Source organism: Brachycentrus maculatus, unplaced genomic scaffold, assembly GCF_059751285.1.
Source record: "Brachycentrus maculatus isolate JH-2025_06_01 unplaced genomic scaffold, ASM5975128v1 h1tg000258l, whole genome shotgun sequence".
Classification (NCBI taxonomy): Eukaryota; Metazoa; Arthropoda; class Insecta; order Trichoptera; family Brachycentridae; genus Brachycentrus; species Brachycentrus maculatus.
In genome coordinates this window covers 328,296-355,798 of record NW_028281009.1, presented here as the reverse complement: position 1 = coordinate 355,798, position 27,503 = coordinate 328,296, and the positions used below count along the sequence as shown (strand labels likewise).

At 30.7% G+C, this 27,503-nt stretch overlaps 1 protein-coding gene across 1 annotated transcript in view; it reads left to right on the top strand.

The window, feature by feature from the left end:
* LKRSDH (lysine ketoglutarate reductase/saccharopine dehydrogenase) overlaps positions 1-27,503 on the top strand; it is a 166,411-nt gene that overhangs the window by 33,377 nt on the left and 105,531 nt on the right. The window contains exon 9 of the mRNA XM_088265775.1: positions 26,065-26,216. Within this exon, the coding sequence (XP_088121901.1) occupies positions 26,065-26,216 (152 nt within the window). The remainder of the gene's footprint in view (positions 1-26,064; positions 26,217-27,503) is intronic.

The window sequence follows — 27,503 nt, the reverse complement described above, 5'->3', positions numbered from 1 at the left end:
TCACCATAGATGTCTCTAGTGAAATTTTAGTGAATTCAATCACTTCGTTTCAAATTTGTACCATACATATAGAAGTTCCAAGATTTTGAGTACTGTGGTTGTCGATCATGGGTAGAATTGGTAAATGTTACACGTGCGTTAAGTGATAATTTAAACTAGCCTATGACAATCGTATGCCCTGTAAATACCCAGACTTCCATATTCTTCTTCATCTATGTTGGATGTCAACAAATAATATCCCTCATTCTTGCAAACTTTATTGGAGACGAGGTATTGCATTGAACAGATTTCAAAAGCGACTTGAAAACGTTTTTTTAGTAATATTTTTTCACTGAAGTATGCATCTCACTCCATTTGCTACAAAATTTGTTGATCGAAGAACTAGAAATATTCTTTCTTACTTATTTCTCTATTTTCTTCCCCATCGTCTTTTGTTCCTCATTACAGAGCTGTCCCAGTTCTTCCGAGCTGATCCCCTCGATATCTGTCTGCGATATAGACGTAACAAAAAAATATACATTGGCAAACCTAGATAAAACCCGAATCGTTCGTTAGGCGTTCGTAACTCGCGGTTCTACCGTATATCCGAAGTGCGCATAAATCGCGATCTCCCTTTATATTAATTAACACGTTCATTTATCAACTAGATCTTTTGTACTTTTGTACTAATCTTTTTGTATTTCTGTGGTTAACTGTAATTAGCTTCATTATGTGTATATTGTTTTAATAATTTATGACATATATATTGCTGTTGTTAATCCAAACAAATATTTAAAATAAATAAAAATTAAATAAACTAGCAAACCATGACGCCGCTTCCCCGCACCAAATGTTGCAATTGCAAAGGCCACTCTGTCTTTGCAATTGCAACATTTTTCGCCTCATCCACATTTGGCATATGCATCTCCTCATACATAGCTGACGATTATTTTGACTTATCTCGACTTGTCTTCCTTTTTACAATTTTATATTTTTAATTTTAGTTTTACTTACAACATTTTGAGTGTGTCCTTACAAATCTGGATTATCTCCAATTAGGAGTTATTTTTACATATTTTTTTTTGACATCTCAACATACATGATAAAAAGCTTGGCTCATCCCATCATATATGTCTCTTGTATAGTCTTTCGAGTTCTGTATCGAGTTGAATCAATATATCTAGATGTTCCAAGAATTTGAAAAGTGTGATTGTCAATCATGGGTAGAATTGGTGAATGTTACACTTGTAAAAAGTGGTCACTTAAACCAGCCTATGACGGTCATACGCCCTGTAAATGCCCACACTTTCATATTTTTCTCCATCTACATATGTTGACATATAAAAAATAAGTTTGACTTGTTTACTAAGTAAAACTCAAATGAAAATTGGATTGATAGAACTATAAAGTGACTGCCGAATCTATTAATGAAACAATTTTTTATTACTTAAATTATTTTAGGCCGCAACGCTTTGTTTTTTGATTATATTGTAAGCGAACTAAAAATGTTTTAAATTTTATTCAAATTCCCTTCAGACGTAAAAATTATACGAGTAGTTTCCGCTATTCATCATCTCCAATAGTAATTAATAGACAAATGAACATAATAATATCTGTAGCACTCGGAAATGCCCCGCTATAATATGTCACCCAAACAATGGATCCTATTATGATAGCTCAAACAAAAGAAACTTGATTAAGCGTAAATTTGCTTTGTGTTCTCTCCTTGTTGCGCGCCCGTAGTGTTATTTGTCCCTAAAAGTACGCGGTAAACTGTTCAAATGTGCCCCGTGATATGAGGAAGCGCAAGTGTCACGCTTTCTTCCAAAATCTGAAATGTCCAATTTTGTCAATACAGGTTTTATTTAATTTTGTGAAAATAGTCAAAAATGGTAACAAAACGTTCAAAACTGATACTCAAAGATAAATATTTCTATCGCATTGCATGCAGTTATACATGAAAGCTGATAGAAAATTGCTTAAATACCCAGTGTCCAAATCATTAGTAATACAACACTCTTCTTATCATTTCTCGAATGTTTTTCGCAGATACTTTGTGGCACATTTTATAAACTTTATAAAACTAAACAACTTTGTTGTAACCACTTTTTTATTACTAGTACACTTTAACCTACCGGTTTCGACAAGAACCTTGTCATCATCAGGGTTTATTAAATCCTATATCTTTTAAAACATTAAAATACTCATAATTAATTACATTCCCTTACCAAAAACAAAGTATTGTTTTTGGTAAATGTTTTAAATGATATAGGATTTAATAAACCCCGATGATGACAAGGTTTTTGTCGAAATCGGTAGGTTAAAGTGTACTAGTAATAAAAAAGTGGTTAAGACAAAGTTTATAAATAATAGTTTGAAAAGAGTTTTATATATGTACGTCTATTTTAATTCTAATTCTCCAGAATATAAACTTAGTCTCAAAAGTTTCTGTCTTACTAAAAAAACACTGTCCGATTCGTTAATTTCATTAGAATATATTATGGAATTGTACAAAGAAGAGGCCAATTCATTAAATTAATCTAATGAGATAAGTTTCAAATCGGATTTTGTGAAATTGAGGATTTAAGACATGACATTATCATTAAAAAGATTTATAACGCCAAAAACTATTTGGGGTGATATTTTTCCACACAACTTCTAGCTCCACACTATTCGCACATATTTCGTTGACTAGCTCAAGGAACTAGAAACATCCTCCCCCTTATTATCTGTCTGTAAAGTGAATTTTTCTCCGTCGCCGTCTACTACTGAGCTTTATAAATCAGTTCCGCGAAGAAGGTGATTCCCGGTATCCTTTTTGATGAAATAACTTGTTCGTTACTTGAATTTTTCTTATGTAAGCTGATCGAGACATTATTCCATCTTGATTTTTGTTCATTAACAGAGGCATTCGTTACCTGAGGTTTCACTGCAATAGTTTAAAAAAAAAAGATATCATAAACAAAAATCAGAAAAACCATAGACAAAATCACACACGATATATACAATACTAATACTACTTATTTTACCATTGGATTTGATCGTGAATTCCCAATGAAATACATCCATCCATATACATTTAAAAATCTCTTTTTTGGTATGTAATAGACGTTAGGTAATCGCGAATGGTACGAAATAAATTTGGCTCACGTATGACTGTGTGAACAGGACATATTCATGATATACAGCACCTAGTTATGATATTTAGATATGCATATATATTCTAGTAAAAACAGGTAAGGAAAAAGTAACACTTTTCAATTAATGGTACAAGGCTTCTAGACTGATCGACGATTAGCAAGAGCAGATCGCCTCGTCTCTTCACTTATCATGTTTCTTCCAGCTTAGGTTACGTTCAAATATTTAATGTAAGATTAATGTTAAGATACATTATACGAGTAGATTACTTTTCATATACTATAAAAAACTGTAAAGCATGTATTATTATATATTATTAGTAATGTTTTTCCTTCTAGCAGTTATGTGCAGTGTATAGGTTTTATGGTAAGTGCCAGTGATAGTGAAAAGTGATGAAATATTTAAATTTCACCTAGTATTTTTTCCCTGTAGATTTCACGTGAGGTTTTTAACTTACCACTTTCCATACAACCGTGATTACTTTGATTTTTCTTCAGAATAGTGTTTGCTAAGGCCCTAATATACGATAGATGGTAACATGATTTTCTTTAAACCCAGTTGACATTTGATGTCATTGAACTTTTTGCTTAAAATACCGTCTTCGTATTAAAAAAGGAAAGAGGTTTTTAGAAGGAAAGAGTTTTTGAAGATTAACGATTTAAAAAAAATATATAAAATTATTCTATATATATATATATATATATATATATATATATATATATATATATATATATATATATATATATATATATATATATATATATATATATATATATATATATATATATATATATATATATATATATATATATATATATATATATATATATATATATATATATATAACTCAAATTCCAATACATATTAAATAAAAACGTGCGCAGTCACGACCGGCTTCTTGTGCAGCCTATCGTTTACTGAATCATCCAGATTACGACTTGCCCCTTAATATAACTTTAATGTCTAAGTGGAGTCGATATCAAGAACTATTAAATCTAGAATCAATGAAAAAAAATCTAACGGTGAATTATGAAGGCAATCCGTGCCTATTCTGCTATAAAGAACCATGTAGCATGTTTAATTTAATGTGTATGTATAACATAATACAATTCACTTTCCATTGTGCTACCCCGCAAATGGTTGCGGTCTGAATTAGCCGATTAGGGGTGCTTCGCACGTGTTGTGTACACTGATTGTACATTACCTGCGTACGGCTGATGTACCGCACTTCTAATTTCTTATCTTATTTATATTTAACTGCTGTTTGGTACGTACACGAACTCCCTAACAAGTGTAAAGGTGGATACACTTAGGTACATTAGACATTGAATTCGGAGATTAACTGCCGCAGTAGTGGGCGATAATGTGGTGTATGCGTAGTTATATGTACATACGTAACGTACGCGTGACAAATTCAAACAGAATACCAAATTGCTTATGCTCCAATTCTCTTGTTGAAATTTATCATGAAAAGTGCATACGATTTTTTTTGGATACTCACCCTTTATATCCTACCACGATCAATGTCATCCTACTTGACACTTAAATCTAAATTCATTGTTTTGAATATTGAAAGCATTAACTTTGTGGATCATATTGATATATTATTTCGAGAAATAAAAATACTTTGTGTTCTGATCCACTCACATTTTTATTAACCAACTAGTTTCGGCAACAACCTGTTGCCCTCTTCAGGGTTTTATTTATTACTAAATATATATATAAAAAAGAAACAGTGTACAAGTTGTTGGGTTTCAAAAAAGCAGGGGTGGGGGGGGGGTAATGGTGTTTTAAGGAGGGGTAAGAGCAAGGAAGGGGATAACTCTGTTTAGGTTGGATTTGATTTTATGGGAAAAATATTAAAAATGGGACTTTGACTTACGTTTATTTGATTATTAATTATATTTAATTTTTTCGGAATTCGCGGACCACATCTTATCAAATAATCATTCGTTCAATTTTGAAGATGGGATACAAATTTTACATTGTAAAAACAGAACTAGTCAAATTAATAATGTAGAGGTTTTAGAAATAAAAAAAAGCGGTTAAACAAAAATTGGTTAGTAAAAATGTGAGTGGATCAGAACACAAAGTATCTAAATTCATTGTTTTTCCTAGCCTCCCCGGCGATCAAGACACACATGATTAATTATACCAACACAATATAATTAAAAAAAAAAACTAAACACTTGTATAATACCACATATTGAGTTTCATTTCATAAAACAAATAATAAACATTAATTTTTGCAATCACCTGTCGATGAAAGGAACTATTGTTTTCGAAACTAGTCATGTTTAATGATATAAAACTCAATAAGTGGTATATATTATACGAGTATGAGTGTTTAATTTTTAAAATAATCAACATGTCATTCCACAAAGTTAGTGCCGAATCAATAAATAATATTTTTCCTTTGTATTTTTTAGTTTGTTTTGTTTAATATTTTCTAATAACATTAAGTAGACGTTTAGAAAATTATACTATTTCTGCACTTATTTGATGGTTTCATTCATCTAAGAAACGTCAGTGTGACAGTTACTTTTTGTTGAATCGCTATCTATTTACAATAATCAATGATTTTTTTTATTTACTCTACGAAAATGTTGAATAAAGGCGATACCAATCCTAAATATTGCGAGAATTGACAGATCAAAGCCGCTTGAAATAATAATATGTTCGTTAATATTATCGGTATTCGTTCTTTAAAAAAAAATCATTTTTCACTCTTATAGAATAGACTTATTTCGATTCTAACGGTAATCTTAATTTCCGTTGAACTTTGTGAAAGCTTTACAAGAAAGCTTTAAATCGTACAAACATTTCAGTTTGTTTATAAGAAAAGTATATTGTTAGGTAGCTTTGAGAAGATTTTTATCTATATTAAGATTCATTATTCAAGATAATATGAATTAATTCGAGATGAAAATACCCAGAAATTTCAATCGAAACCCAGAAACCCAGAAATATAGCCTGTACAAAATTTACAAAGCCAGAATTCATCATTTCAGAGTTTTTGCTAGAACAATATTATGAGTACAAGCTAAAATACTCAATTTAATTACTCTAATAAATTTAAATACATATATTTAACGGTATGTAGGTACTAATGTACTATATGTGAGTAAAGACAATATGTTTAATTAAGTAATGCGCTGAAGATAAGCACATGGTTATTCCGGAAGCGATAATAAGTTAATCACTTTGCAAACATAAGCTATTAATATGAGAATTAAACAGCTTTCGAGTGCTACAACTTTTAGTTCAAATAATATGCTTCAGATTAGGGCTTTCAAATTGCTAAACATTTTGTTTGTCTTCGTTTGCCGTTATTTTCAGAAAAATCAGAAATAAAGCAGAAAATCTGTGAGTTAATTCCTCATTCAAGTGACAGCGTTCAGAAAGCCGTAAAAAAAACAAAATAACTAAATAACACTTTTCATATTTATTTGTAGCTTATAATTTGACCAGTTAATTTATTTACAACATTTTGACTGTATCCACATACTTTTTCACAAATCTGGTTTGTGAATAAGTATTTGAACACACTCAAATAATAGGCTTTAGATTAGGGCTTTCAATTATGAAAAACGTTTTTTTTGTCTTTGCTAAGGATTAAAATTGGTGAATCTATTTTCTATTTTATAAAAAATCTGATTTTTTCGGGAACCCTAGTCTCAGATAGTACATATCTAAATTTAATTGGCTCTAGCAAGAAAAATTCAAGTTCATAACTCAACAATATATTCGAGAAAATGTTCTCGAGACGTTATGGCTTTTCGAGTTTCAAGTCATTAAACATAAGTATCTAATTATGTAAGCTCAATAAGAAATTCAAGAACTTTTCGAATCTCAACTTTCGTTGAGAAAGTTATTGAAAATTATTAAAAATGATGTAATCGAATCTGAATAATATCCGGTTTCAGTTTAAGGGTAATCGTTTTAAGTTTCGTTTAAAATTTAACCGTTAAAGCTTTACAACCAAAGAATTAATATAATATTTCCATAGAAAAATTAAATGGAATGATAATTTAATACATTTAATAATGAAAAAGCTATGGGGAAATTTACTACTCACTACAGTAAGTTAACTACATACTAAGGAAGTTCATTTATAAGAGTTAAATTAATATTATTCGGCAGTCATCGATACAAACATTGAAATATTTATATTTTTCCGACAACTTATGGTTAGAAATATAAAAATATTCTTATTGTTGAATAAAATGAACAAAACATCTTTTTAAAAAAAAGTAACTAAATCTAAATTTATTTCATTCAAGGTAAACAAATGCTCGTATATATTAAAATTTAATAAAAATAAAATACGTTTAAAGTACAAATGTACAAAATCGTATGATAAGGTAAGCATGAAGAACATCAAAAAAACAAAGCGTTGCGTTAAAATGGACTAATTCCAAGTATCTACATCATTTTAATAACTTTTTTAATTAGTAATGTTCATCCCAATATTATGGATGATCGAAAATATTTGTGGTTTTTAAAAGTTAAAATGCTTCCTTCTTACTTATGTCCAACAAATTTTTATTATTTATAAATAATAAAAATGACTATACAAATAAAAACACTATTTTACAAAATAAATACAATATTGAAAATTGTATTTTAAAATTAATTGTGTGATGAAAAATTAATTGACATAATATTGCTTTACGAAATCTCTCACTGTTCATTTGTAAATTTCTTTGACTGAAAAATGTAAAAAAACCCACCGTTTTTTGTAATACAAATAAACGTTTTTCACAAACTAAATGAACTAAAAGCTTATTGCGTTCACCATTTTTGTGGCTCTAAAGACTTAATCTTTTGGATACATTTATTAGGATTAACACTCAGGAGGGTTTTCTCATAACAATTATGGCACTTTTCGCTTCCATACAAGTATAATAAAATGATTAATATTTTGGGCCGCCCGAAATTTAAATATAATGAACGTTAATTGCAGTCGTTACGAATTTTACTTTTTCAACGTTACAAGGTTTATTTTTCCGGCGCCGCTGAGCAAAATGAAACTTCTTAAGTTTAAATAGAAGTTTGTTTCTTTTGAATGGTCCTAATAAGACATTTTTTTTTATAATTAAATTTAATATCAATTCGTTCCACATGTCCAAACCATCTCAACACACCTTTCATAATTAATTTCTTTCTTAATGTGGAACGAATGAGTGACGAAAGAACGGTAAAACAAATTTATGAGGCGAAGGTTAGTGGGAAAAGAAGCAGAGGAAGACCGAAAAAAACATGGCACGATCAGGTATGCCAAATACTTGAATGTGGTCAGGTTAGGAGTCGAAACAATCGGCGGGTATGTATGAGGAGATGCATGAACGTGGAAGAGGCGAAGAATGTTTGCAAGGACAGAGTGGTGTGGCGCTCTATTCTCTCTGCCTACCCCTGCGGGGAAGCGGCGTGATGGTTAGTTAGTTTTTTTTATATCAATCGGAGATAAACATCAAATTGTTTACATAAATTCATTAATTTCATTAATTGATTCGGTAGTCGCATTGTGGTCAAATCTATTAATTTTTAATTAAATTTTTACTTGGTAAATACGGCTATTTGTTAAGATCTATTGTGATACGTATTTCGATGCATTCCACATCGTTACGGTGTCTGCAAAAAGTAAAGTAGTAATAAAGCTCCCGCAACGGAGGCCTGTGATCTCTTTCACCTGGTCGGTCATTCGGGTTGGATATCTACCTCTAGCTCTCCGATCTTCTAGGCTTCCGGTTATTACAAGCCTCTCCAGGTTGTCTGGTGGTCTACGAGCAATATGGCCGAAGAACGGGTAGCACATTTAATAAACTTTATAAAATAAAACAACTTTGCTTGTAGCCACTTTTATTAGTACTTTTTTTCTGCAACTGGCTTTGACAAGAACCTTGTCATCATCAGAGTTGAACATGTACAGTTTAACCCTGATGATGGCAAGGTTATTGTCGAAATGTCAGTTAAAAACAAAATTGTTTTATGTCATAAAGTGGAGAACTCGTCTTCAGCAAAGAGTCGATCGACGATCCGTGATCCTCATCTACGGATATATCGATATCCGAGTATGTACCTATACATATCGTAGTTATACAGGAGAAAGTGACCAAGTGCATTTTTTACAAAAACCTGATCATTGACTATTTGATATCTTACTAGCTTAATATTGCCCTAAAAAAATCCCAAAGGATTTTAAACTTGGAAGTATAATATATTGGCTTGTTAAAAATGACTAACTGCATTGATGTTTATTTTGTTGCCAAGCAAAAGTGACTTAAATGGCCCTCCTGAACATTTTACGTTTTGGTAGTTGGTCACTTTCTCCTGTACGACTACGATATGTAGTTCATATGCCATATATATGACCATTTGAATACGTAATACTTTGTTTACATATAATATATTTATGAACGAGTGATTACTTTTCCTCTTGTAGCCGAAAATAAGAAGTGATCCCATTTGCATATGGGATTAGAACAAAGTTTGCGCAATACCCAGCAGGGGCGCACTCGCGGAGGGGCAATCTGAATTAAGTGAGCACTTTATTATGCGCGGCGTTGCCGGGGCAAGCCGGGATAAACTTCCCGGCTGTTTCGGGTTAAATGCATTCCATCCCCGAGAATTACTACGGGACTAGGTGCATTCCACATTCCCCCGTCGGGAACTTGCCCAACTTTATCAATAACGGGGAAGGTCTTAACACAAATGTCTGCAGTGAGTGGGCCACTTACGAAGGGTCAGAGTAATCTAATTTTTAACATGGTAATGAAGTCCTTTGATGAATATGAATATATCCTGTCTAGTTGGAGTATAATAGGTCGTTTTATACAAAAGATGATTCAGAAAATTGGATTTATGAAGTTATTATTATTTTGATTTGATGTTGTTTAGAGATTTTTATGAAAATGTTACAATTCGTTTGTACAGAGATCTCTGCTATATCATTTAAAAAAAAACATTTCACATACAAACCCCATTTTTTGTAATTTTTTTTAGGTATAACACAACCTAATTTTAAGGCAATCATAAACTTTTGTTAACAATTGATTTCACTGGTAACATAAATATAACTAACAAGCCAACCATCACGCAAGCTTCTCTGTAGGTATGAGCAGAGAGGATAGAACACCAAATCCCTCTGACTTTGCACAATTTCCTCGCTTTTTCCGCATTTGTTCATCTCTTTATAGATTTGGTCTAATTATTCCGATTCGTGATCTGTCTTTCAAGTACAATATGTGAAGTATTGGATCATGCATATTTTTGCGTTTTTTTTTAATTATTTTTATTTCAAACAACATACACCTCAAAAATTTGTTTTAATGGTCTAAGAAATTAGTTTTAACCCATGCCGCAACATGGCTCAGATGACCATGGCCGTTTAGTTTGGAGGTGTTTAATTAAGAAACACAAATAGTGTGAGTTATTTTTTAATGCATCTATAAGGATTGTTTAAGCAAACAATTGTTTGACTGTGATGAATTGTCATGTATTGAATATTTATTTAAAGGACGTATATCTCTAAAAAAAATCCGACTCCGAATGTTATGGTCAGCAAGCTCGGCTACTGTACTGGAGATCCCGGGTTCGATTCTCAGGGGGGTCAAATAAATGTAAGTGATTTTTTCAATCTAAGGGCTGATCACCTTTCCTTCATGTTATAACGGAGGCAAAATTTGTTTCTCTTGTTGTGCATGATAATGATGAATGTTTAATTACTTTGTGTTCACATTGTGAGTTTCATTCTGATGCATTTGGTCGCTTGGGACTCCAGCCAGTAGCTAGTAGCTAGTAGTTAGTCGGTGGCAAGTAGCTCGGAGCCAGTGGGCGGGAGCTATAGCCAGAGTGCTAATCTTCATCTCGGATGTCGTCTGAATTCCCGAAGGAGTGGCGTTCCCATTAACCATTTATATTGCAGATAACACTGGGTGTTCCAGCATTGTGCTACTTGCTTATATGAGTACGTATTGTATATTACATCATATACTGCCGTACTGAACGTATCACCATGCATTATTAACGCAAAGCTGAATATCTATACACATATACTTAATGGACAATGCAAACCATATGCAAGTATAAATTTCTGTCACAGGTATAATATTCCATTAAATGTAGCATGTTAGTAATTAATATATGGAACTGTTCACGGGGGATACCCGTAAGCTTTAAATTCGTAATGCAGTTGTTAAATTTGCGTCACTTACAACTCATTTGATCGTATAAAATTGAGATGATAAAAAATGTTTTTTTATGCATTTTTTGCAAAATTATAAAAAAAATAAAAAAAATAAATTTGGATATAGCGCCATTTTTTTAAAATGCTACCTCAAGGGCACTTCAGTTGTGCCAAATTTAAGAAAATAAAAGATGATATTTGAATACGTCAGAATGATAATTCACCATTGAATTGGTAAATAAAATTAAATGAACGTTCGTATTAAATATGTAATGTTAAACAAAGGAAATTTATTTTATTTATAATATTTTATAGATAAAAACACTTCGAAAAAAACATTGATCATATTCCTTTTTATTATTTTCTATCCGGGTGATTTTCCCCCGTTTTTACTAATTATACATTCTCCCATATGAATTTGAATATTTCAAATATATCAAGTTTTACATTTTTTTACTTTAGTTGATTGTGAACCTTAAGAGATGTGTTTTTGTATTCTGATAATTAATACTCTCATTTTTACATTTGGGAGTATTGTACATCTTGAATTCCTTCACATTTGTTATTTCAATCGCATCAAACATATTTCACTCCTTAAACGAAAAATCTGCTGCGTTGGACCGAATATCTCGCCTTTATATAATTAATGATCAAGTTATCACCGCGTTTATCTGATGTTGTGCCCATATAGGTATGCAAAGGTGGTAAAAAAGATGGAAAGGATTTTTTTTAGGATAATATACTTTTGTTCCAGTTTCGTAGCACAATCCGTTATTTAGCAGTTTACAAAAAATCTTATATTTATAGAATTTAAAATAAGTTCACGTGAACTTGTTTTAAATTCTGTCAAAATGAAAACAATTGTGTAAAAATCATTGTTTGAAACTTTGATGTGGTCCACAATTCACAAGCATGAGAATGGACACGAAATGCTGAAAATTCTACTGAAAATATTATCCAAATATATGTACATATTTTCAGCAAAAAGTTTTGTATTCCTACGCAGTTATAAAATATATATTCGCTACCTTCGAGTGGCAAATTCAACATTTAGAATTCTGAATAACTACCGGGAACTAGAAACCCTAACTATATACTTAGCCTTCGGGCAAATATTCTAGGAATAGTACATACTTTGATATACATATCGCTCACTCCTTTCAAGAACGTCATAAATCAAAAGACTTGATTTTTCAGGAGATCGTTTTTAAAGTTTAAAAATATGATACAATGTATTAAAAATAAATATCAAGCAACTTACTGAACTTTTTACTGTGCAAGACATATTTTGAGGTAAAACCTGAATGTTTTTTCTCCATTTGAAAAATATTTAGTACATCAAAAATAATCAAACAATACATTTTCTTAAAAATGCAAAAACAACACTTTCTGCCCTGTAGCGGGTAAATATTAAGATAAAATATGCTTCTTTTGCTGGGATATAGTACATTTTCTGGGCATTCCGAAAACATGCACAACTGAAAATTGACGATTTTTGATTTATGACGTTCTTGAAAGGAGTGAGCGATATTTTATATGTGTGTGAAATGTATTATATCATATACTTACGAGTGAGATTGACTTCAACAGAAAAAGGTAATTCCTTTTTACCACTTTTTTATCAAATGTAAATAAATTTCTTTCGTTTAATACGAAATATGGACAGTTATTGTGTATTGTTGGTTTTATACTAAAAAAATAAGGTGGTTTGGTGGATCTCTGCAAAAAAATGTTAATTATGTTTATAAATTTATAATTGAATATATGAACATACATCTATATTTAACAAATAAATAAAAAAATAAATAAAAATATTTAACTACAAAGATTATGTTAAATTATCGCAATACAATTCACAATGGATCCTTGCTTCCATGCTTGACTTCCATACATTAAAGTTCGAACCAAGACTCCATTGTGTATTGCCATTTCAGCTTTCGCTGATGGGGTTTTATTAGCTCTAACTGATTTCAGTGCACCATTTAATCTGTTCCCAGCATTCACTCTTATTTCTATATAATTTTCCATAATATTCTGAAAAAATAATAAGGAAAATAATATTTTTAATTCATAACATATTTTCATATATGATAAATGCGGTTCCAACGGACCTGAAAGAAGAATTATGAGACAAACAGTCTCTAAATGACATTCATACAATTCATTTCTCACAATACACATTTCAGATTAAAAGTGTTACAACCAACAGCTACGCCTTGTTTCCATTTTTCTATTGTTTAACAAACCACATACAGTAGAACCTTGATATAATGGACTAATTGGGGGGAGAGGGTGTTCGTTAAGTCGAAAATCCGTTATATAAAAAAGGTTTAAAATATATATATTTTTAAATATTACCACTGTTTTTAAATATAAATAGACAATACAAAACACAAACAAAATTCATTTTTTTGTCTTTGGACACTCGTCTTAAAGTGATGTTGCTGTTTAATGTTGACGCTCTTGTAATCTTGGATTGAAAAAAGAATCGAGAATTCCGAATTTTTGTCCGTTATATCCAAAGTTCGTTAAATAGAGGGCCATTATGTTGGGTTTTGGTCCCGTGGTTAGTGTCGCGGACTCTTGAGTCAGAGTTTCTCGGTTCGAACCCACTCGACCACAATTTGACACCTATTTCTAATAATGAGCAGCTTAGGGTAAGGCCCCATTAGTGCAATGCGCTGCGTTGCGTCGTCGCAGCGTCCACCGCATAGGGTCGACGCGGTGTTAATTTGATTATTAATCATGTGATTGCAAGGCGGAATTAGAATCTGGAGCTCAAAAGCTCCAGATTATCAGATTAAGGAATGGAATTAAGAAGGCGTAAAGGTAAAAGGGTCAACGCTGCAACCACGCAATGCAGCGCATCGCACTAATGGGGCCTCACCCTTAGGCTCACAGAAATAGTTTGAAATTTGAATATTTGAAATAATAATAAAAACACAAATATTTTTCTTTTGAAAAAAAATTATAATTTCTTGGGGGGGGGGGTCAAATGAAAAAAAATATATATTCACTCCTATATTTAGTCCTGGACTGGTACCTGAAGCGTAGGGCTAATCACCTGTCCTTCATGTGTTAACGATCAAGATAACACTGCATTTATATGATGTAGTGCCCTATGCACCATTGGAGTGCCGATAAGGGTAAGAAGATGAATTTGTGATTATTTCAGTCGCCAAAAATTGTTTCCATGCGGCGTTGCTTGAATTTAAGCTCGCACAATATTAACATGGTTTTTTAATGTTTTTATATTTAATCAGATTTTGTTATCCGTTACATCTGAAGTTCATTACATAGCGGTCCGCTATATCGAGGTTTTACTGTGATACCGTATCTGGGGCCGCTCTTATGACAAGTGTCCGCGGGAACAAGGACCCCAACACCGGCGCATCTGCACACAGCCACAGGACCACAATTACCCAGTCGGAGGGGTGAAATAAAACTTTGGATTATTTCTCTGCAAATGGCTGCGGGAATCTGGCCGGTGACAAGTGTACAATTGCGGTGGCGGCTGTAAAAAATATGTGACACGTTCAGTAAAGTCTCGGCTGGCGGAGAGAACTCGACGATAATCGGACATTTTTTAAGTGCTCCGCTCCTCAAACATTTAACCCAAACGTCGTCCGTTTTCTTTCAGGTTTGTCATCCATTTCTTTGAAAAGTCTTTAAACAAAATATTACATAAAAATAAGAGGTTCCTGCCTGATTCAGTCATGAAAAAATTACCCTTTTTTGTGTATAAATGCATTCAAGAATCTCTTGTTTTTCTACATTTTGAGTGTGTCCAAATACATACTTGTTAAAAAAATCTGGATTATCTGGACAGGAGTTATTTTCATTTTTTTTGGACATTTAATCAAAGATGAAGAAGAATATGGAAGTCCGGCATTTACGGGGGTGACGACCGTCATAGGCTGGTGTAAGTGATCACTTTACACACGTATGAGCCTATGTCGAAAAAAATCTTGTTTTTCTCGTGAATTTATATTTTTTTACCCTCAAACATCTAAAACTTACGAAACTAGTCCTAGCTAAATAATAATAATCATATGGTATAAAACAAATATAAACCATATTTAATTCATAATTTGATTTTTCACCATATTGAATCATTTTGTACTAATTATGTTAAAAATAATAATAAAACCCTTATCCGCACCCCAATGGTGCATAGGGCACTGCGTCATATAAACGCATTGTTATCTTGATCGTTTTCACATGAAGGAAAGGTGATCAACCCTCCGCTTTAGGTACCAGTCCAGGGTAATATTGAATAAATATGACAGTGAAAAAATTACATATATTTATTTTACCCCCCTTGGGAATCGAACCCGAGACCTCCAGAACGGTAGCCGAGCGTGCTGACCATTACATTACAACTAATTATGTTAGACTTCCATTATGTTTGTTGTCTCATATTTAGAAAACAAAGTTAAATTAAGTTTATCTAAGTATAAAAACAAGTGCTGTTCTTAGTCATTTCACTTTGATGAGTGATTTATCAATCAATATGTATTTGTTTCCCACCTCTTCGTCTTTTTACTCTTATTCTCACCCAATGATGCATAGGGCACTATATCGCTTAAAAGTGTTATCATGATTGTTAAATACATGGAGGAAAGGTGATCACTTTGTGCACTTCAGGTAGCAGTCCGGGAAATTATGAATCGGATTTTGGAGTGTAAATAACTTTTAATGTATAATTTGACTAATCTGAAATTGCAATCGAGCCCTGGACTTCCAGCATGGTATGCAAAGATGCTGACCACTGCACTGCGAAGGAAGACAAGACAAGGACTTGGTTTTACTTTTCACGTCTTAGATTGACCATGTTGTTCATATTATTTGTTGACATCTCAACATAGATGAAGAAGAATATGGAATTCTTTGTTGAAATGTCAAAAAATAATATGAAAAATAACTCCCATAATTGGAGATAATCCAAAATTTGTGAAGAAGTATTTGGACACACTCAAAATGTTGTGGAATACATTTTTGTTGTGATATTTTATGTTTGATTCGATTTTTCATTCCATCATTATGTAGCATAGTTTAATTTCACTTTTAATTTTTACTAATTTTTTATTTTTCTTACTTCATTACTTTTACTACTACTATTACTACTACCATCACGCCGTTTCCCCGCAGGGGTAGGTAGAGAGGATAGAACGCCACACTCTTCTGTCCTGACATACACTCCTCGCCTCCTTCACATCCATACATCTAGTCATACATGCCCTCCGATTACGCAGACTTTTGACACCGCCAGATTTTAGGTTCTGATTGGTCTGATCGTGCCAAGTCTTTTTCGGTCGTCCACGTTCTGTTTTCCCTCTCACATTCGCCACATATATTTTCTTAGTCATTCTCTCGTTATCCATTCGCTCCACATGTCCATACCACCGCAAAGAACTCTTCCTAATCTTTTCAATTATTCCTCGTTCAGCCTTACATTCCTTTCTTATATCGTCGTTTTTAATTCTGTCATACAATGATTTTCCACACATTCGTCTGAGGGAGCGCATTTCAACAGCGTTCACTCTGCTTTCATCCTTCATTTGCCAGTTCCATGTCTCGCTTCCATACATTATTCTTTTTATTATTATTCTTTTTTACAACCAAATTTCTATTCTGTATATATGTGTTTAACCTTCACCTTTAGTGTTTCTGTAAGCTTGTTGTGTTCTCATCTAATTGATGAAAAACATTCAAACAATTTGTATTGCACTGTATTTCATTTATTGTAATATGTTTTTCATTGTTCATGAACCATAAATAAATATAAAATAAAATAAAATCATCACGGTTTGAGATTCTCTGATCACCGTAATAAACAACTTTGTATTCATGGCTTCCTTTTCATAGCCTGGAATAAATGCTTACATATAAGTTCGCCTAAACAGACCCCTCGGAATTATTTGTTTTCCGGCGTTCCAGATTGTTTAACCCTAATATTTGACGATCAATAAAATCGTTTATCGCTGAAAATTAAGCAACATCGTTTCTGTGAATGCGCATAATCGGTTGGAATGACGTGTTAATTCAACTAATGACGCTCCATCAACAAAACATTATGATAATTAATTCCACGATATTTTATAGTAAGTTACACAACCACGATAAAATGATATATTCATTCGTTAATATTTTTACCGCAAATAAATCGTACATATTAGTAGCAGTTTCTTCAACTTGCACAAGAAAAGTTCGGGTATGCAACCCGGCGTAACCTATACATTGTTTATATTATCCTTTTGTTCTTCTCAATTAATATCAGATATTTACAAATTTTCTCAATTTTCTTTCCCATATTGCAATTATTTAGTTCCTAAACTTCTTTACTTACGTCAGCTATATTATTATCAAATTCATTCCACATTAATTGATTTTCCCAAAAATTAAGAGCAAAGGACTGATTGTCCTACCATCGTATTATTTACGATTTTAATTTGAGTTTTATTTGGTAAATATCACTATTTCTTTAAAAATATGGTGACACGTATTCTGATGCATTCCGCGTCATTTTTAAATGCCTCAATGAAGCTACGAAGTATAAATTTCAGATTTGTGTATTTGAGACGTTGAAGAGGAGTGGGAGATGTTTCTAATTTTTATTATTTATGATAAAAAAATTATCTCCGAATAGAAGTTATGTATTCTATTTAGAACTATGACGATAGGGGTTGGATTTAGTCATTCTCATATTGTTAACAACATTATTTTATAAATTTATATTGTTTCAAAGTGTTGCAGTTTATGACTTTTCGTATTAAAATTTTTAAGGACGTCCCAAGGACACAACGCTAAAATTCAGACTTAGCTTTACATATGGTGTATGAAAATGATGCAAAATGCATTGAAACATGTGTCACAATAAATTTGAAGAAAAAATAGTACTTATTAACCAAGTAAAACTTAAATTAAAAATAAAAAATATTTTCGCCGTTCTATCGTGAAATAAGATAGGATCATTACCATAGTAAAAATTGTACGTAATGTTTTTAAATGTCGTTAGAAGGTTGCGAAGACGACATAAAACAACTATATTTAATATTTTAACAAAACGGGAGCTTTAGGACCGAAATATAGTTTAATTTAACGCTTTTTGTCACGATAGAACAAGCAACATTTGCGAGATCCATTTAACTTTGGATATTAGTACTTCGAGGTTTACCCAATGAACTAACGTCTTTTAAATGTCATACTACGTTACGACCCGTGTCTGGAATGATTCGGTTAATAAATCTATTCAGAATATTATGCTTAGTTGCAAGTAAATTCAGCAGGCTTGAAACAATATTATTATTATCCCTGAGGCAATTTGAGTTCTTCTCCCTAATGTAGAGGTCAGGACATTTGAGTACCATCCCGGGTTCGATTCAAAAGAAAGTGAAACTAAATACCCACTCTAGTATGTCATTTATATATCACCCTGAACTGGTGCCTGAAGCGCAGGACTGATCATTATGTCGTCATGTAATCAACAATCAATAAAATACTGTTTCGATACGATACAGTGCCCTATGTAGGTATAATAACCTAGATGCATAGAAATAGAGAAAATCACTGCAATTGAATAATTGCTTTATTAAATATTATATTTGAATATATTAAAAATATTAAAAAATTTAATTCCCAAGAACTTTAATTTGGTAGTTTATAATTTCTTAATGATAATAATATTTTTTTACTTGAACCTGAAAAAAGAGATAAAATAAAATAATTATTCTTGTAGATAAAATGTAATTATTATTCTTTGACAGGGCTGGAATTACAACCAGAAGATAACACGTTAACTATGCAATGTCTTATTTTTTATATTCGATAAAAAAAAAAACAAATACACATATTTTTTGGTATCATCAACATCCTGACAAATTGAATGAACAACCGGGTACAGAATAGCGAATTCGTTCGAAATAAATGTTTCAAATTGGATAGTTACTATCCACCGTTTATATTCGATGCTCTTTGACAGAATTTGAAGGAAAATATTTTGGTAAAAATAATATTATTCAATATGCAATATCAACAAAATTAAGAAAGGTGTGTTACGATGGTTTTGGCATAGGAATCGAATAAGTGAAGAAAGAAGAGTAAAACGAATTTATGACATAAATGTGGCCGCAACCTATCTTTGGTACCTGATTTACAAATTTTATCATAAATAATTTTACTTTTTGCACAGTTTAATAATGCCCATTTCCCTTCCGAAAAAGAACAAGACTGAAAAAGTATAATAGTATTTGCTTAAAACAAATTAAATAAGTAGAATCATAAATTGGGTTTTGTTGTTTATAAAAATTCTCAAAATATGTTTCTACAAAGCAAAAGACCAATCAATACATAAATTTGAGACATTGAGATCTGTATACTTTAATTTTTTTGTTCTCAATTTTCAGTACGAAAAAAATTGTTTCTATCAATATTATTTTGCCCCTCCCTCTAATGGTCTAAAATAGATTTCCAGTCATTTATATGTGTAACATAATGTATTTGCTCGATATGCGCGTAAGTTGTATTACGACTTTTTTCTTAAGCTTTCCCTGCTGCCCGGGGCTGGATAGCTCTCACGGCCGATCACGTAGGGATCTGTGCCACCCGCGGCACATAAAGCTTCCATTGACGAGCTTTTTATGCCAGGTCGGATATAACACCAGGGCGTGTTTTGATTTCCAGTAATATCCGTCGATGCTTTTAAGCGAGTATTCAGAAATAAGTCAAACGACACTTTTAATAAATGAAGTATTTAAAAATTTACCAACAAACGGATTTTTTTTGTTGTTGCTTATTTGCATATCGTAATTTTTACGAAACAATATCCCAGGTGTGCTAATTATTATTTTTTTAATTTTTATGTTTTACATGATATTTTTCTTCTTGAATTTTTGTACAAGCTATTGTATGAGTATTTTTATTATTATTCACAAATAATCAATTAATACGTACTACTTACATTTTTGAGTAAGCAAGTCTACGTTAAAAAGACCTAGATTTTAACTCCATTTAAAGCTTTTAATTAAACCTTACCTCCTATCAGTTTACCCAAATTAATTAATTGAATAAAATCAATCATCCTTCTAATTACGTATTCCTGGAAAAAAAAAGAAATTTCCATTACTGAGGAATTTTGTAGTTCAGCAACAAAACACGTTGATATTTTTTTTGTTTGCATATCCATTTTCTTTTACACGTCAAAAATACTGAAAAGGGTACTTCGAACATCAAACGAATTGCCTGAATTCGCCACTCACTCTTTATTTGTGATGTCAATCATAATATACCTTCTTTTGATATTACACGAAACGTTTGCTTTTAAGCTTTGCCTTCGAAAGTAATAAAATTTGGCCTTCGCGATCAGCCCAAGATGTTTTAAATATTCGAAATTGAGTCTGTTCGGCTACAAGCGGCGCAGGTTGTATATTGTAGAAAAACCGAAGGAAATTACGATTTAAGATTTTCTACCTCCTTGCTTTAATGCGTTCCTGGAAGTGAAAATATTTTTATAAAACACGCTGTATCAAAACCTTTTCATACAGTGTTTGTTATTGTTACTCTCGAATGCATTGGTTTCGGTATATTTTTGGTGACAAAATGTATTTACAAATGTACATTACTGGATTTTAATACTCGTAAATGTTTGCAAAATTACTTATAAAAATGTTTTCTAATTGTAGATCTTATTCGTCATTGAACGATAAGTTTTCATATAATATATATATATATATATATATATATATATATATATATATATATATATATATATATATATATATATATATATATATATATATATATATTTATATATATATATATATATATATATATATATATACATACAAATATAAATATATATATAAATAATATATATATATATATATATATATATATATATATATATATATATATATATATATATATATATTTATATATATGTATATGTATATATATATATATATATATATATATATATATATATATATATATATATATATATATATATATATATACATTATTGAAAATTTACAATTGTTTATTTGTCCCCCTGAGGATCGAAGCCATTGTCTCCAACAGGGTAGCCAAATACACTAATCGTTACTCTACGGATGCGGACATCCATGTAAAGATATAGTTTTTTAATTTTTTTTTATCATATGAAACCAACTAACTAATTAACTAACTATCACACCGCTCTCCGTAGGGGTAGATAGAGAACATTGAATGCCTATGCACACAATCTTTGCCTCTTCCACATACAAACATATTCTCATAAATACACGCCGATTATTCCAACTCCTGATCTGACCATATATGGATCATGCCAAGTTATTTATGATTTAAATTGTATTAATAAAAAATTATGAAATATGATTACAAGTAATTCAAATGAAATTTTCGGGGAAAACGCACCGCGAGAAAGCAAGTATTTATTTTTTATCCTAAATGGAATAAATGGTATTTTGTTTTATTATTTTTTTAAACGTGACGTAACGTATTAAGTCTCGTGCCCGACCCTTATATAAATATCTGATTAATAAAAAAATCTGACATTTCATGGGGCAGTTATTTCTCCGGATTTTAAAGGACCTGACAAAGAAATTCCGGGTAGCAATTTCCCCCCTACGTGCTCTCCTCTAAATGCCTTGTCCGGGCCATTCTGTCCACGCGGCTGCATTCCGCTCTGGACCGTGTCCATCCCAACGTACAGGGACAGGTGGACGCTAAACCGAGACGAGACGTAATTTTACGTCATTTCGAATTTCAAATCTTTCTTTTTTAAATAATACTATTAAGAATTGTAATGGAAATTTTTAATTAAAATTGTTGAATGACAAATAAAAAAAAAAAATACATAAAACCAATAAATGTTGTCCGCTTCCATAATGGTCAGCACGCTCGGCTACCATTCTGGAGGTCGCGGGTTCGATTCCAAGGGGGGGTCAAAGAAATATAAGTGATTTTTTCACTTTAATATTTATTCAATATTACCCTGGACTGGTACCTGAAGCGGAGGGCTGATCACCTTTCCTTCATGTGTAAACGATCAAGATAACACTGCGTTTATATGAAGCAGTGCCCTATGCACCATTGGGGTGCGGATAAGGATTTCTTACATAAAATCGATATTTTTAGAGTCTTGTTTGCAAGGTAGGAGAATGAAGAGTTGAAGAATATCATTCAAATTCCAATGATTGTGAAATTACAACTTTTTAAAATGAATCCATAAAGCTGAGTTTTTAGAGGCTCGTCTGCAGGTAGCAGGGTAAAGATGGGGAGGGTTTAGTTGAAAAAAAATGCAAGTATACATAAAATTGTAGAATTAAACCTTAAAAAAAGAATTCGTTAATCTAATATATTTAAAGGCTTGTTTGCAAGGTAGGATAAAGTAAAGATAGAGTAGATGGTATTGAAAATACCATTGATGGTTACACTTAGATATTTCATTTTTAATGTTGTAACCTAAATTTAATTTTAAATTGCAATGCATTGACGATACGTTTTATGTAAATATTATTTATGGAGAACAAATTAAATGAAAATTGTTTTTATAGTCGTTTTAAAAGTGAACAAAAAAACAAATCGTACATATATATTATCACACTTGAAATATAGAAATTGTTAACTTAATGGTTACACAAAGGTATAAAACTTTTAATGTTGTAAGTTTAAGTAATTATTAAATCGCACTGTATTTAAGAATCGTTTTATGTCTTATAATTAGAGAACAAATTTAGTAAAAAATGTTTTAATAGTCGTTTTGAAAGTGGACAGAAAACAAACTGTAGGTAATTTCATTTAAACTTATTTATTCAGCTGGCGATAAAATTTAGAATGATAATATTATTCAATGTATACAAACTCTGAGACTTTATTTAGTGATCGTGTTGTCCTTACAGATTGAAAATATCCAGTGTTTAGGATTCGAAAGGAATATTAAATTTTACGATCTCGTTAGCAAAATGGAAAAAACAACATAAAATCTAAGTTATATCCAACTGATCGAAATTATTGTTTTAGCTTCTTGACATTTTTCTGGTTCAAAACACTTATGGTGATTGAAAAATATATTATGTATACAAAAGCACAAAAATCGCGATTAACTTATTTTATGGAAACGAACATAGAACCATTAGATCTAAAATACAGAAACACATCAAACAAAACCTTACACATACCTCTTTTGGTTAAAAAAAACTTTGATTATTATGCAGTAGAGTTGTGCAACCTGCTTACATTTTATCATACATAAAGTGATTTAATTTTTTTTAAAAAAGCACAAAAATCACATAAATCACAATCAACACACTTAATGGAAATAAACATAGAACCAAAAGATCAGAAACAGAAACATCGAACCAAACCTTACACATACCTCTAATTTTTTTTGTGGGTATTATGCAGAAATTTTTTACAATCTACTTCCATTATATTCCATATACATAAAGTCAATGAAATGGAATCTTAGTGTAAAAGAGCTTTTCGTAAATGGAAAATGGAGTTGGGCAGATTTTAAATAGATCACATCATTCGGCCATGTTGTATTTGATTGCATGTCATAAACTATTTTCATTCTGACAGTTTTACAAATTGTGAAATATGCTTTCGGCATTAGAAAACTCAGTGAGGGCTCATTATTATAATTTGTAGTTTTATATTTGTTGAATTTTAAATAATAAAAAATAGTTAATATATTCCTAAAATTAAGGTAAAGTTCTGAAGAGCGAAAAATAAAACATTTTCGAATAAGTAAAATCAGTAAAAAAAAACTTTAAAAAAGTTTTCTTCACATTCGTTTGATAATGCCCTAACAAGGCAAAACAATTGTCACAATATAATTTTTTATGTGTTTTTGTTAATAAAATACAACTTAGTAGACTCAAAAAATCTGTGTTTGATTTAAAATTAAAACATACTTTAAAAAAGCGTGACATCGCAGCTTACTGAAAAAAATTGCATTAAAAAAGTCTCGAAAGTTTTTGAAAACATCAAAATATATTTTTAAAATGAACATTAAAAAAAAATAATCATCCGTAAATAATTGCTATTAACGTAGTTTTTTTTTGTTTTTGTTTTTATTTGAATTATATATGGTTCGAAAAATAAAATATTTTAGAATATCCAAAATCTTAAATTACTTAAAAAAATACTAAGCACAACATCATTCCTCATTAATAAAAAATCATTTAAAAAAGTTTCGAAAAATCTTGAAAACCCTTAAATATTTTTTAACCAATATAGAGAAAAATTTTCATCCCTAGATAATTGCTTTTAAAGTAGTTGTTTTGTTTTATGTTTATTAAAATTATACATGCTACTTTTTTAAATCGTAAGATTAATTTAAAAAAAAAGTATTTTATCCTTACTTCTACGTTTATGAGACTAACGTACCGGATATATTAAAGAAGTAAAGAATCTTGTTCAAATCTAAGGAGTTAAGATATGTGGAACTCCATAAGAGATCGACTCTGAAGCATACTTTACTATTCCACGTTCAGAACAAACAGTTCCACATTTTAAATTCGAAGTCATGCTAAATAAAGTATTACTACTAAATTTTATACGACTGAACAAACTAAATGCCTTTCAAAGGAAACACACATTTATTTTTATCCTAAAAATAGGAAAATAATAAACCTTTAAAACATATTAAGGTCGATAATCTGTTTTGTAAAAAGAAAAAAATACGCTTAAATTCATATAAGAAGATATTTTGATAAATGTAAACTAAAAACGCAATCACAATATTTTGAGTGTGTCCATACCTTTGCTTAAAAATTCTGGGTTTATCTCCACTTTTTATTTACCATATATTGATATCAGTATAAATATCTTCTTAGTGGAACACAGTCAAAATATTATGAAAAAAATAACTTGTCAAAATATAAGTGTACCTATGTAAAATAATTCAGTAAGAATCTTACATACTTTACATTTCATGAAGGTTTCTGCTAGTAAAAAAAAACTTATTAAAATCAACCATAGATGTCCCGAAGAAATGTGCAAATTTAGTTGACACCTTTTTGGTGTCAACTGAAGCATAAATATAAACATATTTTTCATATTAAAAGTATTGTTAACACAGTGGTATGGTATTGCAACACTAAGTGTCATAAATACTCGTATAGCACCCAATATTTGAGTAGTGCGGTTGTTACTCATGGGTAGAATTATGAATAGTTTGAATATTGAAAGCATTTACTTTGTGGATCATATTGATATATTCTTTTGATAAATAAAAATACTTTGTTTTTTGATCCACTCATATTTTTATTAGCAACCAACTAGTTTCGGCAACAACTTCTTCAGGGCTTTGGTGAAACTATTTGGTTTTAAAGGCAACCTCTTCAGGGTTTTAAATCATAAATTAAACCATGAAGAGGGTAACAGATTGTTGCCGAAACTAGTTGGTTGCTAATAAAAATGTGAGTAGATCAAAAAACAAAGTATTTTTATTTCTCAAAATAAGATAGAATTATGAATGTTATAAGGGTATAAAGCGATCACGTAAACCAGTATATGACATTTTTTGATCCAGACTTCTTTATTCTTTTTCATCTATGTTAAAAAATATATACAAAAACGTATTTCTCCGTGGAATCGTTTCCGTATTTCCCCCTTTTTAAATCGATCACTGACTTTTAATTCACAGGTAACTTTTAACTAAAGGTCGAAATTTAAGAGATATTAAGCCAAAGGATGTTTGGTGAAAATGGCGCTCTGTGAATTAACTTCAATGTATTTTGCATGATTGACAGATTGCCCCGTACGCTTCGGTCATACTGAACGGGATATATTGGGCAGTGGATAGCCCCAAACTTCTCACCATCCCCGATGCCAAGTTCCTGCTGAGGCCTGCGGACACCCCCTGGCTCCCCATCAGTGTCGGCTCTCCTGCGCTACCCCACAGGTGACAGAGATATTATTAAAATCAATTAAAATAAAAATAAAAACCAAAAACTAAATTTCCGATTTTGATTAAAAAACACATTGAAGTAGCGAAAACTTATTTATAAATACCTAAACATACTTTAAAACATAAAAATCAAAGATATCAAGAATGTGCAGTCTTTATCTGATCTCCTTTTTTTCTGAAAGGATATGCAAGGACATAAATATAAATAAATAAATATATATATATATATTTATATATATATATATATATATATATATATATATATATATATATATATATATATATATATATATATATATATATATATATATATATATATATATATATATTTATTTATATATATATATATATATATATATATATATATATATATATATATATATATATATATATATATATATATATATATATATATATATAAATATATATATATATATATAAATATATATATATATATATATATATATATATATATATATATATATATATATATATATATATATATATATATATATATATATATATATATATATATATATATAAATATATATATATGTATATAAATAAAATATTTTAAAACATTTTCATTACCATTCGGTATCTGAAACATAGGACTGATCACCTTACCGTCATATACTTAATGATCAGTATATTGCATCAATTTGATAAAGGTATGTCGTAGTATACACTCGTAATGACATTACACTCCTAGGAAGCATTAATAATAATAATAAAACTAGAGATTTCAAAATAAAAAAAATGTTACAATAAAAAATAATTTCTTCAAATTTATTTGCAAATAATATTTTATGATAGTAAAAGCTTATTTTATAATATGCCCATTAATTGAACTTACTTTTCCGACGCCACGCTGGAACTGGTGAAGATATTTAAAAATGAAGGTTCTAAAAAATACCGACGCGAAATGAAAACGCCTTGAAGTTGTATTTAGTCACTTTGAACTTACTACATCAAAAGCAGGAGGAAATAAATATATCTTTAATTAAAAATGCCAGGATGTTCGAAGGACGCAATTCTTTCATAAATATTAGCTCTCCCGTAACGTTTCCACCTTACTTTGGTGACAATGACAAATGTTTCTCTGTGATCATTAAAAAAAGTAATTTTCTCTAAACATCTGTGAACTGTTCGTTTGTCGGGTTTTTTGTGGACTTTTGGAAAGAAAAATGCTGTCTCTGTTCCTAAAATATTATCTTTTCGCGGTGAACTGATTTGATCTCGAGTATGTATCAAGGAATAGGACGAAAGGATGTCTACAAT